This window comes from Sinocyclocheilus grahami, unplaced genomic scaffold (genome assembly GCF_001515645.1).
Source record: "Sinocyclocheilus grahami isolate Dianchi unplaced genomic scaffold, SAMN03320097.WGS_v1.1 scaffold287.1, whole genome shotgun sequence".
NCBI classification, from domain to species: domain Eukaryota; kingdom Metazoa; phylum Chordata; class Actinopteri; order Cypriniformes; family Cyprinidae; genus Sinocyclocheilus; species Sinocyclocheilus grahami.
This window is the reverse complement of record NW_015505466.1, coordinates 260,342-277,753: the sequence shown is the minus strand read 5'-3', so window position 1 is coordinate 277,753 and position 17,412 is coordinate 260,342. Positions and strand designations below refer to the sequence as shown.

Sequence of the window (17,412 nt, the reverse complement as noted above, 5' to 3'; positions counted from 1 at the left end):
CCAGTTGATCTTTGCTGAAGTTGGTTGATGAAAAAGAACCAGTTTGAGTCAGAGAATCTTGTTGAATAGAAAAGTCAATGCCAAAGCCTGGCACGTACTTAGGGGGTTGCAGAAGCGTTCTAGCTCATGTCTTCATCTTAGAATCTAACCGAACCACCGACTCTGGGCGGGTCACATGGGGTGATGCCTTTAAGGTCTGAGAAGATTCACGCCTCTCAAGATGGGCTTGTCCAATGAGAAAGGCAGAAATTCCAAGCGGGAGGTTGCAATTGCTGGAGGGTTTTACGACCCTTTGTGTGAGGGCATGGTAATTTGCATATGTAATTCGCTTGGGGTGTTGATGCACAAACTAATAAAGATTCTTAGAACACTAATATGTTGCATAGGTATAAACATACAATATACACTCTCAATTAGATCATCTGAATACGAATTAATAGAGACCAAACACGTTATATGTAAGGTTACATGAATGAGTGGTTCTATCATAAGTATGCATAAACTAGTCTACAATACAACAGATAATATATAAGACAGCAATAATATACACAATGACCAGAAGGATATGTGTGCTCATTCAAAGAAAGGTTTTCCTATTAATTAATTAGAGAAGAGTAAATTTTTACTGTGCACTGTGGATTTCCCATGGAAATTGTAGTGAGAGGGGTGACTCTCAACATGCCATTAGGTCGTAAAATCTCTCTGGTCTAGCAAAGGCGTCAGGGTTGCCATGGTAACCAGGGTCTTGGGCCTCGTTCCCAGACATCTTGGCACCCAGTATGTTTATTGGGTGAGGGGTCTGTGAATGTTTGTTAATCTAATGAATAATTGATTTGTTAAATCAAATGAAAAATGGTGTGTCTGATTGGTCCAGACGCTACATAATTTACAGTTGATTCCATTTCTGCCGCATTTCTGTACCGGAATGTTTTCCACCAAAGCTGTTTCTAAAACGAAATTCAGGTCCTGAGTTTAATTTATAATACTGGCTAAGCAAATTACAATATACTTAACATTCTGGCATTCAGTTATGTGATTATGTAACTTATGTTCTCTGCATGAAGTAACGTATCGCAGCCTGTGCTTATTAGAAAGCAAACAAATAGTACTAATAATCAGGAGTTAGCCTATCACACAAACTAGAGTGCTGTTTTTCCGAATATCTGCACGATCGCAAATGTGCAATAAACATCAAGTTATTGAGTAACTTTCAGACACAAAATTCTGTTTTGCCCCATCAATGCGTCTCCGAGCAACACAGTGTTTTGTTTCTCAGCATTACACGGACCAGTAAATGGTTCAATCAGGCTATTAGTACAGTCGTTTGCTAAGTTAAATTAATTAGCATTTTAAACAAATCGGTTGATTCAAGGATTCAACTCGCTCTTTAAGACAGTCACTTGCTGCCACCTACTGGCGGTTGTAGTTTCATATTTTAAAAAGTAACTCATTATTTCATTTTTGCAATCATTTAATATTTCTAGTTTAAAATGTTATATTTAAACTTAAAATAACTTATGCAAAATCCATCTATGGATTTTGTTTATAGTGATTTCATTTGATTGTTAATAGCCAACATGTTTTTTTATTCAGACTGAATTTATTAAATTTAAGAATCTGACATAAAAGGACACAGATATGACAATACATTTTCATAATAATACGTCTCTGTTTTTTTCTGCTCAGTGTAATTTCAGGGCTTTGATCTCTCAACTGAGAGATCACATCCTATTTATTGCATTATAGTGATTATTTAATATTACATCTAAACTTTGACTAGGCTAGACATGTTGCCTATTAATTGTATACAGTATATGAACCTGAAAGCATATTTTAATTTTTGTGTATTTTATGTTACTCCATAATAATGTTCTAGTTGAGGGCATTTGTAGTATAGGTATGGTGCCCAAACATAACCTCAAGACCAGGGGCCCCCGGCCCCGTACATCCTGCCCTGTATATGCACATATACACTGTATATACAGCGTGTATGACTGATGAATTTTACACTGAACTGAACTGAATCAATACTGAACTGACTTGAGCTGTAAAATTACACTATTGACTTGTTAGAGCTGCTTTACAGCATAATGTGAATTTGATACTACTGTGAAGCTGTTGTGAAACAATCTATATTGAATAAAGTACTTTAGAAATAAAGTTGATTTTCTGATTTGGCTTGTATGCATGTTTAGTATAGATAGATAGATAGATATACTGAATATGCATACAACACAGATGCATATTCAGTGTGTGTGTGTGTGTGTGTGTGTGTGTGTGTGTGTATATATACACACACAATTTTCACAGTGTCCTATTCACGTGATGCTGCATGTCTTGGGGGAAACCAGAGCATGCAAACTCCACAAACTACCCACTTTCATGTCAGTTAGGAAAAAAATCTAGCTTTTGTTGTCATCTTTAAAAAAAATTAAGTGTGGATATAAAAAGAAAGTGTAATTTGTAGAGTGAAAAAGGGACAGCTAGGTTGTATTCTGTTACAATGACAATAACAGTCATTATAACAGATATAGCTTTAGGCACAGTCAATATAGTGCATGTTTAATATTGCAGAAAAAACAATAGAAAAGCACTGCTTTGAATACAAAAAGGTTTTCTGGATGAGCAGTCCTTAGTATTCTCCTCCTCTGTTTTGCTTACTGAGAAAGGTGATTAAAATAGAGCTGAATGTTTGCATTGAGTGTTTTCCTCAACACAAATTGAATTTCAAGGCAGGACAATTCTGGACAATGTAGATTTCATATTGCATGGTTTTGTATTAATATTTTGACCACTAATATCAAAGTTTATTTACATAACATTCCAGAACATGAGGTTACCTTTCAGTGATATATAGGCTAGTGTAATGAAAGTAAAGTAAACTCTAAGAAAAATGAATTTTCCGTACTGCTCTTTCCCATATGTTGAAATGTGTTGTGTGTTAGGGGTGAAGGAAATGTCAGTAAACTTGAGGGAAAATGCCTTTTCTGATAGTATCCGTTTTCTACGATTTTTTTTTCTTACAGTGTCCTAAAGAAATTCAGATGAATGATGAGAATAATATTCACATTCCTTCCTTAGGAAGTCAAGTAAAGTCTCCTTTATTTGTGTACATATTGTGTCAAAGCAGCTTTACAGTGATAAACAGGAAAAATAGCAGAATCAATTATGGAAACTCAACTATGGAGACATTCTGCAGTAAAGCAGCTCAAAAATACAACAGTGTCATTGTTCATATCAAGTCAGTTTAGTCTTGGCTCAGTGTGGTAACAGTGTGAATTAAATCAAATTTTGAAACAAGTACAGTTCAACTATAAGGAGTTCTTTTACTCAGCTTTAGCCAGTTCAATGTTGATTGAGTTCAGTCTGATGTTGAAAGATGTGATTCAGCTGTAGAGCAGCGCCACAGAAGACAATAGTTCAGTTTGATTCAATTCAAGTAAAGAAAGCGTCTTATGAAGCAACTAGACTCAGCTGCCTGAATCCCTTTGACCATCAATTTGTTTAGCTGTTTGAATGTGAACTGATTTGACAACTCAAAAAAAACCTCAAGAAAACATGAAGCACTAAAGCTGATTCAATGATAACAGCAGATTATAATAGATTTCTGCATTTATTTTTGAGGAATTTACAAAGAATTTTTGAACAAAACATAATGACAGCTTGAGCTGGCTTGTTTCCAACATACAAAATCTGGTTGTGAAAAAGAAAGTGCTTTTTTATATAAAATCTTTAGCCTCAAACAAAAAGCATGTGTTTAAGATGACTACTAACCACAGCAAAAACAAAAATGGCATTTGTGCTCCTTTTGTCACTTCGTAGAACAAAAAGGATATCGTGCACTTGACCTCAGAAAATGCCCTTGCTTTTAATCACATCTCCTTGTGTTTACATACCAAACTATCAGCACAGTTTTCATGGGGAATGTGTTTTTCTTGATAGCCATTCCTGCCAAGTCATGTTTATATGACAAAGTGAAACTAATGAGCTTTAGTGAACACAACAGCAGATTGGTACAGTAACATTGAGTTAAACATGCATTCCTAAAGGGAAAGTTCACATAAAAAATGAAAATTCTGTCAGACTCACTCTCAAAGCCATTCCAAACCTGACTTTCTTTGTTCTGTGGATCACAAAAGAAGAATTGTCAGTAGGGTCCAATGTTGTTTTGGACCCCATTGGACTTTCACTGAATGGACAAAGATATTTATCATATAACATAAAAAAATAATACAGGTTTGGAACAACATGAGGGTAAGTAAACAATACAAATTTTCATTTTTGGCAGAACTACACCTTTAATTATGCTGGAAAATGTCATATTCAGATGACACTTTATAACATAAAACATAATCAATATCAGAAACTGTCTAAAATGAAAAGACTTTTTTTTAAATAAAGAAAATAACAGTGCTGGTCAAACTGATTTATCCTTCTAGTCTGCTGCAGCTATTGCTATGGCATTTCTGTGACATTATGCACGTGCACACTGTGTTTTGTGTTGTGCGCTGAGTGACTGTGCCCATCTGTAGTGGCAAGCATGGCAACCACAACAGCAAATATAAGAGCAGCTGAAATCAATACAGTGGCTATGAGTCCTTTATTAGCCCGCAGGTACTCCATCTTCTGGTTCACAGCAGATTCCTTACATTTTTTCCTCTGAAATTTAAATTAAAATAGAACATATTAAGATTACGAATCAGCTCTTTTAACACAAAGTTGAAAAGCGTATCAGTTTCTCCTTCCACTGTAAGGCTTTGTTGATAATTGCAATTCATAGAATACTGTGAGTAATAATGTTTACATGTTCAATTTATAGCAAATAATATGACTGTCACACTAATGAACACAAACAAACATAAGTTGTTGAGCATTGAGCATGCTTGAGCATTTGGCACAAATCTTGAGTTCTCGGAGTAAACTTAAACAAAAAGACATCCATATGAAATAATTACTATTAAATGTGACCCTGGACCACAAAAGCAGTCTTAAGTCGCTGGGGTATATTTGTAGCAATAGCCAAAAATACATTGTATGGGTCAAAGTGATTGATTTTTCTTTTATGCCAAAAATCATTAGGATATTAAGTAAAGATCATGTTCCATGAAGATATTTTGTAAATTTCCTACCGTAAATCTATCAAAACTTAATTTTTGATTAGTAATATGCATTGCTAAGAACTTAATTTGGACAACTTTAAAGGCGATTTTCTCAATATTTAACTTTTTTTGCACCCTCAGATTCCAGATTTGCAGTTGTATCTCGGCCAAATATTGTCCTATCCTAACAAACCATACATCAATGGAAAGCTTATTTGTTCAGCTTTCAGATGATGCACAAATCTCAATTTCGAAAAATTGACCCTTATGGCTGGTTTTGTGGTCCAGGGTCACAAAAGATATTAACTCTAGAAATGACAAGAATCATGTTATACATTAAGGAGATACTGTACTTACGGTGCACTGAGGCTTTTCAGGTTTTTGATTGACATCTTTGGGTTGTTCTGCTTTATTTTCATTTTCCAGCATTGCAACTTTCACCTCCTCTGTCTCACTCTTAGCATTCTGAATATTATCCTAAAACAGAGTTTTAAATCGACAGTTTATGGTGACATGTTTCCTTAGTGTATACAACATGCTGCATACAAGTACTTTGTCTCTCTGATGGTTTTAATACATAAAAACCTATTAGAAACATAACGTTATTTATATATGACAGAATAAACTTACATAATACAAAATAACTAATTACATGATTAATAGAGGAGTACAGTAATAGATTTGGATTAGCAAAATAGCCACTATATTAACTATATTAACATCATATTAACTATAAACGTGATCCGCTAACATCTGACAACCATAAAGCAATGCAACAATTTTCAATAATTAAAATGAACTAACTTTTTGTGTAGTGTGCTTGTGCAGTCATTGTTTAAAATAAATGACATCTGGTTTATTATTTTGTATCAAATGCAATGACATTCATATATTTTAAGTAAGGCTCAAATGTCATTTCAGGGCCACTGCATATCTATAAATGGTATTTATATTTTGCTGTCTTAAGGTGCAAATGGTCAAATAATGCATTCAGTAATCTATACTGTCAGCTGATAATTGTATGCCTTTATTGGACTGATAAGCAAGTGTTTGGCCATAATGTGTTGCATAACATCACATAATGGCATTTCAAAATATTGCTCAGCTTACTAGAATGTTAGAGAAATAAGCTATTCCTTAAACTGTATAGAAATGTCACTGAATGCTGTCATTTTTTATTGTTTGCATGCATAAACTCACCATACTGCAGCAGTATCGCGTTGGAGCCTGTATTTGTGCTTGATTCTGGCGATGCAGAAAGAGTGAATGAAAACAGGTGAAGTGAGAGCAAAGTCCGTATATGGCACGTCAAGATGGTATGCAGCTCCTCCTTCTCACTCCACTTTAGCAGCGCTTCCTCCTTTATTTGCTTTAGTGTTTCCACTTCCACTAATCACTAGGTAATTCATTGAAACAGACCATAAATAACATGCTCATTCTCAGGAAACCGTGACAGACTATTTATCTATTTATCATTTCATTTGAAAGGGTTCTTGGTAGATTTTTTTTTAGAAATCATATGTTCTCACCTCAGGCCCCAACACACTGTGGTTACAGGTACAAGTAGTTATAGCTACATCAGTCAATTTCAACAATGACAAGTTTGGACATCCTATACCTACAACAGCAGGTGGTATGGCTTAGCTGTGGGGGAGCCTGGGGCAAGTTGTCACAGTGAATACTTTCCCTTGTGACAAGCAGGGCCGTAGCTGGGGTTTGCGGGGCCCCAGTGCAGGTTGTACCAGTGGGCCCTGTTTGAAATTGTTTAATTTGTATGTTCATTCTATTTATTTATTTGTGCTATTTACACAATGTTAACGTTTTTTCAAGTTTGTAGGTGTCCACCGAATAATCAAATGTAAAATAGCACTGCATAGTCTTCACTGTAAAAATTAAATATACAGTCAAACCAAAATGTATTCAGACACCTTCAACATTTATCATATTATCACAGTTTATTTACTATAGTTTATAGAAAATGGTAATAAAATATGACAAGAATTCAGAGTTAAAATGTGTCAGAACAAATTAATCTGCATAATGTCAGATAACTTTGATAGAAAGGTATGTAATGGATTACAATCAACTGTTATTATGACAATTTTTACACAACTATCAATACTTTGTTGACCAATTACCAAGCAATGCTTAATTTTGTTCAGTTTGTGGTGTAAAAAGGTGGCATTAGCAATTAAAGAAAAAACACTTAAGCTGGTCAGGTCAAAGTGTTTGAATAATTTTTGGTCCCAATTTTTTTTTATCAATTTTCTGGTAGTCCACTGTATGAAGAATTTTTTGGTATAATATGTCACAGTTTACTTTATTTAGCTATACTCGCTTACATAAATGAACTATAGTATCCTGCACCCACTAGTAAAAAAAATATCAAAAATTATATCTGGTGTCTGAATAATTTTTGGTCCCAATTTTTTTTTATCAATTTTCTGGTAGTCCACTGTATGAAGAATTTTTTGGTATAATATGTCACAGTTTACTTTATTTAGCTATACTCGCTTACATAAATGAACTATAGTATCCTGCACCCACTAGTAAAAAAAATATCAAAAATTATATCTGGTGTCTGAATAATTTTTGGTTTGACTGTGGATTAATTCTTGTTAAAACTACAAAGTAATTCAGTCAAGAGCAGAGAGTGATTTTCTTTCTTTCATTTTCTTGGATTAACATTAAAGGGGTCCTATGATGCTTTTTCACAAGCAATGCTTAATTTTGTTCAGTTTGTGGTGTAAAAAGGTGGCATTAGCAATTAAAGAAAAAACACTTAAGCTGGTCAGGTCAAAGTGTTTGAATAATTTTTGGTCCCAATTTTTTTTTATCAATTTTCTGGTAGTCCACTGTATGAAGAATTTTTTGGTATAATATGTCACAGTTTACTTTATTTAGCTATACTCGCTTACATAAATGAACTATAGTATCCTGCACCCACTAGTAAAAAAAATATCAAAAATTATATCTGGTGTCTGAATAATTTTTGGTTTGACTGTGGATTAATTCTTGTTAAAACTACAAAGTAATTCAGTCAAGAGCAGATAGTGATTTTCTTTTTCATTTTCTTGGATTAACATTAAAGGGGTCCTATGATGCTTTTTCACTTTTTCAACTTTAGTTATTCTGTAATGTTGCTGTTTGAGCATAAAAAATATCTGCAAAGTTACAAAGCTCAAAGTCCACTTCAAAAGGAGATATTTTATTGAACAGAAATAACTTTTAAAAAACTACAATGAACGACTCGTTTGGACTACAACGCATATTTTCCGGGATTTGTGATATCACAAATATCGACGAATGGGACGAGACCTGGTTGAGCTGCACTAGAGAAGGCAACGAGTGTTATCACTATGTCGGAGACACGCTAGCTTTCCCAAGGCAGACAAACTTAGAGTGGTTACAATCATCCGGGTTTAAATCGCGCTCAAATGGATTTGATTTTGACGCAATATTTACACTGAAGCTTGCAGGCGGCTGTGGTAAGGGGCATGACATTTCCCCGACCAGGCTCCGAGTGCTGCCAATCACAACACGCACTGACCCAGCTAACCAATCACAGCACATTTTGTATTTCAGAAGGCAGGCCTTCATTTGATTCAGGGACTATTCGAGCCGTTCATGCCAGACTGGGGAGAGAGGTGTTGTAATAATGTAAAATATGTGAAAAATAATGTGTTTTTCGAACAACCTAGTATGAGAGCCTGTTCTAGTACACCCCCAAAATAAAATCAAGACTTTGTAAAAGAGCATAATAGGACTCCTTTAAGGACACCACAGCAGCTAGTAGGTAAATTAGTCACTTATATGATGGGGGTTGGTGTTAAAGAATCGTGCTATAATAACCCCTACAAATACAACTCATTATAGTATAAACACTTTAACAGACATGTAGACCTCTGTTTTGGAGGGATGATTATTTTTAAATCATACCCTATTTATTGCATCAAAAATGTGTTAATACTTTACTATATTTAAGGGTGGATAATTGTATCAGTTTATTGCAACAATACATAACAACAATAACTTTGTCTAGTGCTCTTATGAAAGTTTATAGCATTATTTGTGAAAATGTATCTATACTGAATGACATAGGCTATATAGACTTCTTCATGGCTAGTTTTTGCTTATTTCATTTCATTCTGTAACATACTTGTTCTACAGATCTGTGTGTACTAGTGTTAAATGCTACTGTTTTGGACAGCATTGATAACGTTTATGACATATAATATGATCATTTTTGCGTTTCCCTTGCCGAATGTCGTATCCTGTCAGCAAAAACCTGTCCATGGGCTTTTTTGATTGCTTTCAGTTTAAGTGCCGGCGACCGCAGTGTTGCCAGATATTGATACTAAAACAAACAAAAAATAAAAATAAACCGACGTTATTTCCAATCTTTTGCAAATAAGATAAGATAAAGATATCGCTGACTCTAAACGGCAACTTCCTACTTTATTAACTTTCTAAAGTGTTAAATTAAGTGGAAAAGACTAGTCCAAAAACGCTTATAATAGCTGGATCTGGCAACACGGAGGCTGCGCCCTCACTCACAACTCGTTCACTCCGCCAGCGTCTGGCAGCGATCATTTTCATACCAGGGACGCTAAACATTCTTGCAAACTGTCTAAAATGAATTATACATGTCATGCAGGCATTCATATGAGTAGTTTAACAGCAAATTAGTCATTCAAAGAACACATTTGATTTTTGAACATGAAAAATGTACCGAGGTCCGGATACCTCCTAAATAGCTGCAATCAATAAAACCCTGTATGTTCACCAAAATATCGTGATAATGTTATGTTTGAATTTGTCAGTACGTCCTAAACTGTATCAAAACAGTATTCTCTTAGTTTTTAAAAGTTATTATTATTATTTAGTAAACCTGTCAACTATGTCAAAACTTAAGCGTCTTCATTGAAAAACTTGTTTAAAGATTAATATTCAAGAAACAAACCATTCTGTAAGAAAATGTATGTTAATGGTATTTCAGCTGTTGAGCTGCTCTAGAAAACATCTGCTCGAAGGACATTATTAGCACTGTCTACACTTTTATTGGACCAACAACTTAATTTTCACCCACTGTGTGTGTCTTCAAAACAAAAAAGATGATTCACATTAAAATCTCTCTTGGTTGTGTGTTCACAAGAACTATTGTACTTTTCCTTGAATGTAGCGGTTATTTCCAAAGCAGATTGTTGTTGGATCCGAGTCTTGCACTTACACGTCTGTAACGAGTAGATTTCCTCACCGCGTGGTAGTAAAACTAGTCAAACCATTGGGAAGGACGTCCTGCGAATCGATTCTTTTGAACACATTTCGAACGTGAACCAGTTTAAATCACGTCATTGCGTAATCGCCCCATCACGTGGTTCCAGAAATTTCAGCGTGGCTAATTTGTCAGTACGTCCTAAACTGTATCAAAACAGTATTCTCTTAGTTTTTAAAAGTTATTATTATTATTTAGTAAACCTGTCAACTATGTCAAAACTTAAGCGTCTTCATTGAAAAACTTGTTTAAAGATTAATATTCAAGAAACAAACCATTCTGTAAGAAAATGTATGTTAATGGTATTTCAGCTGTTGAGCTGCTCTAGAAAACATCTGCTCGAAGGACATTATTAGCACTGTCTACACTTTTATTGGACCAACAACTTAATTTTCACCCACTGTGTGTGTCTTCAAAACAAAAAAGATGATTCACATTAAAATCTCTCTTGGTTGTGTGTTCACAAGAACTATTGTACTTTTCCTTGAATGTAGCGGTTATTTCCAAAGCAGATTGTTGTTGGATCCGAGTCTTGCACTTACACGTCTGTAACGAGTAGATTTCCTCACCGCGTGGTAGTAAAACTAGTCAAACCATTGGGAAGGACGTCCTGCGAATCGATTCTTTTGAACACATTTCGAACGTGAACCAGTTTAAACCACGTCATTGCGTAATCGCCCCATCACGTGGTTCCAGAAATTTCAGCGTGGCTTTTTTTATGATATATTTTGCATTAACATTAAACAACCAATTCTGTTTCATACATTGATTAAATTCTCATACAGTCAAGTCAAAAACATAATTACAGTTGTCTACGTTTTATTTGTAACATTTTTATATTGATTATATTGATCCCATCTTCGTCAGTTCGATTCCTGAATGAATCGTTTGGATAACGCCTCCAGACAGGTTTTGTGAACCGATTCAGTCAGTTCCTATTCACTAACGGATTGTCAACGAAGCCTCGTTTTCCCCACCTACTTAAAACTGTTTTTGTAAAATAGTGTAGATGTATGTACACAGGTGGCCTAACGACACTTCTTGGTAAAAACATGCGTCTTGTGGCTTGTTTCATTAAACAACAGTAGGCTAATTTCAATATTAAAATGACGGCCGCTAGTTGGCGCAGGTGTCGCGCACACTGGCAGTAACAGATTCTCTGAGTCCAATCCACACTTGCAGATTGACCTCTTTTGAAAGTGTTTTTGTCCTAAAAGCACATGCACAATGTCAACAAACGGCAAGACCTCGAGAATATTACAGTTCATAGCCCCAGATGAGCGCCGTCAGTTTGGAATCGAGGTAACGTTAACTGCAATGCAGGGAAAGAGCTGGCTAATTTCTAATGATGCATGATCAGTTTACAACAGAACGAGCCAGCAAGCAATTTACTTCTCTTTATATGTGTTTATAGGAGATTTATATTAACGTTAGTTCTCTACAACGCCACTACAAGACAAAATGCGTAGTCTAGAATTGATAACAAGGTTAAGAGCTTGTTAACCTCCACGTTATGTATTTGGAGGTGGCCACAGGCTTGGATTTGACCTGACATTGACGTGATCAGTGCATTAAAAAAATGTAGGTTGGTACCATGTGAGCTACCATGTTACTAAAATATGCATTTCAGTATTTTCAGTAGTGCCTCTTCATCCTGCTGGTAACCCCTTACAACAAAAGAATACTGCTGTTATGCCATGATATAGCCTAATGCTGATATAAGATGGTAATTCCATTATGTTTTAATATAACAGTACTGAACAATTGCCATATTCACGTGGCATGAGTTTATGTGGTACTCCAAGATTCTTCTAAAAAAGCAAAAGATTTACCAAGTTAACATAGCCCAGAAATATGGTAGTATGTCAAGAAATGTAGTCACATTTTTTTTTTTGGTAGTGGGAGTTAATGCCATATTATATATTACAGTGTTACATGGTTGGTTAAAGTTTTTTGCTGGGCTCAAAAAATTTAGCTTTAACATGAATTAAGAAATTTAAATTTCTTTCTTTCTTTTTCTTTTTGTCTTAGACTCCATTCCAGCGTCTGGCTTGGCAAATGCAAGACATATTAGGGGATGGAGGAATTCTCAAAGAGGTCGTCCATGCAGGAGAAGGTCCACCCGTACCCAAGCATGCCTCTGTATCGAGTAAATTACTGAAATGAACATGGTGGTTTTATTAAGTTCTAGCTTCTTGCTTATGATAGTCAAATAATGCAGAAATAAATAAATGATTCTTAGAATACACACCACACTACCATTCAAAAGTTTGTGGTCGAGATTTGTTTAAGGTCTCATATGCTAACCAAGGCTGCATTTATTTGATAAAAAAATACAGAAAAATAATATTGTGAAATGTATTTTTTTTATTTTACAATTTTAAATATGTTTTCTATTTTAATATATTTTCAATTTAAATGTATTATTGTGATGATAAAACTAATAATTCTAAAATGCTGATTTGGTGCTTAAGAAACATTTCTTATTATCAATGCTGAAAACAGTTGTGCTAAATATTTTTATTTTGTAAACTGATATTTTTTAAGATTCAAAAGAATGATTTTAAATATAAATCGTTTGTAACATTATGCATTTCTTAACTATCACTTTTAAATTTACATTTAATGCATCCTTGTTTAATAAAAGTAAATATAATATATAATATAAAAAAAAAACAAATACTTTTGATTGATAGTGTATGTATTTTTATGTTATAGATTCTCTTTAGCTTCTCATTAGCTGCCAACATGAACTCATTTCATCCACAGTTCATTTCTCTGGTTTCATTGAGTACTCTGACGCACCATTTGAGACAACCAGCCATCTTAAATTTCCACGAATGATGAAGCTTGGTAGAGGTAGGATGGAAACTGAATTCTTCCATTAGAATGATAATCAAGTCTCTCCTGTATAATCTCTTCTTTTTCCTCCGCCGAGACACTCTAACCTCTTTCCCCATAGATGTTACTTTGTATGGCCTAGAGCTCGGTCTTCTTACAATGAAGAAAGGCGAGTTTTCCCGTTTTCTTTTCAAGCCCAAATATGCCTACGGGGACCTTGGATGCCCCCCGCACATACCTCCATTAGCCACAGTCCTCTATGAGGTGCAAGTCCTCGATTTCCTGGACTCGGCACAAGTGGATGAATTCATGGATTTGAGTATGGTAAGATTTTTATGATAATGATTTTTTGGTTGTTGTGTCAGAGATTGTAATCTCAACATTGTTCCTCAGGAAGAGCAGAACAATGTTCCTCTGTCCACATTTCTGAATGTACTGGACACACAGCGGAGCTTTGGCAACCTCTGCTTCAATAAGAAGCGCTATGAAGATGCTCGAGAGCGATACAAACAGGTTCTGTGCTTATAACTGTTTTGTTAGTTTCTAAGAAATGAGAGTGAAAGTAAATGTATAAAGAACATTTTTTGTTTATTCTAATACCTAATAATAGACTGTGTTGTAGCAGTCGTGTCACACTACTGTTGATCCATGGTACAGGCCATGACACTTTTGCAGAATCGTGAGCCGGTGGATGAAGAAGAGAAGAAGTGTCTTGAGGAAATGAAATTGCCTTTCCTGCTCAACCTCTCACTCACGTACCTCAAACTGGAGAAACCCCAGAAGGCCCTTTGCTACGGTCAGAAAGTGCTGGACATCAGCCCTCAGAACACTAAAGCGCTCTTCCGCTGCGGCCAGGTTAGGTGACATTTAGTCATTTTTATGTCCTTGGTCGATAACCTTATTGTAATCTTTCAGTAAAAAACATATTGCTCTATAAAATCTAGGGGCTGTCAGTTGAGTTAAAATTTTAATAAAATCAAGATAGGCTGATTAATTAATTGAATTAATCACATTTATGAGTATTTGCTAAGAAATCACCGAAATCTAGTGCGTTTTCAGAAGATCATTTGCTTTTTTTTTATCGAAAGGACTTAAAACTGTACAGTTATATTCTGGGATTCTCCCACTCACACTGGTCATCCATCAAAGAATGAATGAATGATGCCTTTATATAGCACTTTATTGTTTTACACCCAAAGTGCTTTACAATCGTGTGTGTGTGTGGGGGCGGGGGGTGGTCTCCTCAACCACCACCAGTGTGCAGCATCCACAGGACAACGGCGCCAGTGTGCTCACCACACACCAGCTACAGGTTGAGAGGAGAGAGATGGAGCCAGTCAAGTGGTTGGGGATTATTAGGAGGCCAAGATTGACAAGGGCCAGTGGCGGCAATTTGGCCAGGACACCGGGGTTACACCCCTACTCTTTGCGAGAAGTGCTATGGGATTTTTTAATGACCACAGAGAGTCAGGACCTTAGTTTAACTTCTCATCCGAAAGACGGTGGTTTTTGACAGTATAGTGTCCCCATCACTACACTGGGGTGTTAGGACCCACACAGACCACAGGGTGAGCACCCCCTGCTGGCCTCACTAACACCTCTTCCATCAGCAACCTAGTTTTCCCAGGAGGTCTCCCATCCAGGTACTGAACAGGCTCAACCCTGCTTAGCTTCAGTGGGCGAGTAGTCTTGGGCTACAGGGTGATATGGCTGTGGCTACCTGGAACCTGGCACATTTTCTCCCATAGTTTGGTTAGTTTTGCCATATATGAACATAGCAAAAGCTCAAAGTAGCACCAAAATAATCGGTTTGAGATCCAGTCCAATTGAAAATGAACTCTGGAACAGTGATAAGAAAGCAATCTGACCCAACAGACTCAAGACGGATTGACAAGTCTGTTGGGTCAGATTGTTTTCTTATCACTATTCCAGAGTTAATTTTCAATTGGACTGGATCTCAAACCGATTATTTTGGTGCTACTCTGAGCGCGATTGCTATGTTCAAATATGGCGAAACTAACCAAACTATGGGAGAAAACGTGCCAGGTTCCAAAATAAACACTCCAAAGGAACCAGTTGTGAAAATGAGTAATTGCATACATAAGAACTCAATATACTGTTTTATTTCCATTTCAATGAAAATAAAATTATAGGTTGATCACTGGCCTACAGCAATCCATTTTACAATCGAGTAGACAGAGTGTGTTCACATCAGCAGAATTTGATGGGCAAAGGGCTATTGTCAGTAGTGAAACGATGTATCATGCACTGCTTGCACGGTAGTCACTTTCAAAGTAAGCAGCTTTCTGTTGGACAGCGTGACAATTTCAGATGACCAATCTGAAATTGAGTGGGAAGCTCACCCTCATACAGAAGTCCAGATTGCACAGATTCCTATTGGAGTGACTGTATTTCACCCACAAAATTTTGGCAAACAGAGGCAAGTATGACCTTGCTATTAGAGACTCTTCACATAGGATATGTTTAATTCTTTTCCTTTTTTTAAATTGCTGTTACTCATTCAGACTAATGTCTTGGCCACTCTGTTGCTATTTTTCTGAGTCTCAAGCAGTGAGCTCAATGTTTTCCATTCCGTTGTGCTCTGATTAGCTGATTTTGAGCACATGGTTATGTCTTTTGTGAACGCACCTTGTTCATTTTTTACTGCATGTTCAGATGGGGCCAGATTGGACTTGCTAAAACAAAGGTAGCACACCAAGTTTGAATTGCTGTGCTAGTGGGGAAATTCTTTATGATTGAAAAATTCATTATGATTGATCAAATACCTTATGATTGAATTTACTTCTGATTTCTGGAGCAATATTTCTATTTTATTGCATTTCTTTTGCCTTTGTACTAATGTAGAGTGTTTTTTAGTGATCACACCAAGTACATTTATTCAGTGCAAATTAAAATGTTAAATTGACAGCCCAAATAAAGACCTATTCTTTAGAATCCTGAAGAATCTTCCAATCAGGTTTTTATTTGTGTGTTGTTTACCATTGTAGCGGAAGACCACTGATCTGAAATTAAGAGCTTTCCTTTTTTATTTTATTTTAATTTCTTTCTTTTCTTTTATCTGTTTATTTTTATTAAGGCCTGTTTGGAGATGAATGACTATGAGAAAGCACAAGATTACCTTACACTCGCTCAGGTGAACAAGCCATTCGACCCTGACATCAACACCTTGCTGAGAAAGCTTGCTCTGTAAGTTTTTCTTATCTGATAGTTTTGTCAAGTTTTCTTACGTGTTAATGTGAAAGCTAAACAAATCTACTGATCTTTTACAGCTGCTACAAGGACTATTTGGACAAAGAGAGAGTGATGTGCTCCAAGATGTTCTGGGGTTTTAAAGGAATGGAAAAGTAAAGCTTGCAGTGTTCCATGGTGGCGCTTTTACCATTTTTCAAACCCTCCAGATTGACCACAAGTGGGCAGTATAAACCCAACAAATTGTATTTTTGGTTTGAGTGGCCAACATTGCCTCAAATGTTGACATACTTTTAATTGCTTATCGTTTACTTTTATTTTGCATTATTTTGTGTTTGCCAACACAATATATAATTTTTTTTGCCACAGCTTTCAGCATTATGTTCTCTATGTTACTGTAAGATAAGCTTTATTATAGCAGACAGTCAAGATTTTGCAGTGTTGTGTTCAGTACTCTATATGGAGCATCAGGATGTCTCCCAAGCGTGTGGCTGGAGTTTCAGAAGTTATATAGACTTGTTAATTTGTTGAATTATTTCTCATGCACATTTTTTGTATGCCATGCAATGAACGTCTTGATTTTTTCTGTTAAATTTTGAAGTTGACATGAAAACAATAAGTTGTTATGCCTTGCTCAGATTTTTGAATTTTCTTTAGATTTATGTAGAAATTAATAATACTGTATAAGATTAAAAATACACATAAATTTAGTTTACTCTAACAAAAAAGTAAAAAATGTCAATATATACTGTATATATAAAGTTTACCCTTATATGGGTCTTGTCATCTTGTTGTGTTGTCTTGGTACATTTTACTGCCTAGTCTTTCCTCCCTGTCCTAACACAAAAATAAAAATACCAGTCTTCAACAGCCCCAAAAATGTAGGCTTAAATGACACTTAAAGCTCCCTTAAAAATGTAATTTCATTATCGCAAAATATTAAACCATGTTGTGTCTGCCAAAAATGTTTTCTCAGAACTATTTTCA

General features: G+C 35.6%; 1 protein-coding gene and 1 long non-coding RNA gene across 2 annotated transcripts; one reads left to right on the top strand and one right to left on the bottom strand.

Annotated features, from left to right (window-relative positions):
- Nucleotides 1–4,129: 4,129 nt before the first annotated feature.
- LOC107600610 (uncharacterized) lies at nucleotides 4,130–10,405 on the bottom strand. The gene is made up of 4 exons (XR_001610819.1): nucleotides 10,330–10,405; nucleotides 6,300–6,495; nucleotides 5,457–5,576; nucleotides 4,130–4,659 (listed from the first exon to the last, which is right to left on the bottom strand). It is a non-coding gene; the product is annotated as an uncharacterized lncRNA (long non-coding RNA).
- A 1,129-nt stretch (nucleotides 10,406–11,534) lies between these two features.
- On the top strand, nucleotides 11,535–16,984 carry fkbp6 (FKBP prolyl isomerase 6). The gene is made up of 8 exons (XM_016292545.1): nucleotides 11,535–11,676; nucleotides 12,406–12,523; nucleotides 13,144–13,233; nucleotides 13,337–13,539; nucleotides 13,609–13,728; nucleotides 13,873–14,070; nucleotides 16,313–16,422; nucleotides 16,506–16,984. The coding sequence occupies exons 1-8, from the start codon at nucleotides 11,602–11,604 to the stop codon at nucleotides 16,582–16,584; spliced, it is 993 nt and encodes a 330-aa protein (XP_016148031.1). The 5' UTR covers nucleotides 11,535–11,601; the 3' UTR covers nucleotides 16,585–16,984.
- The last annotated feature ends 428 nt before the right edge of the window (nucleotides 16,985–17,412 follow it).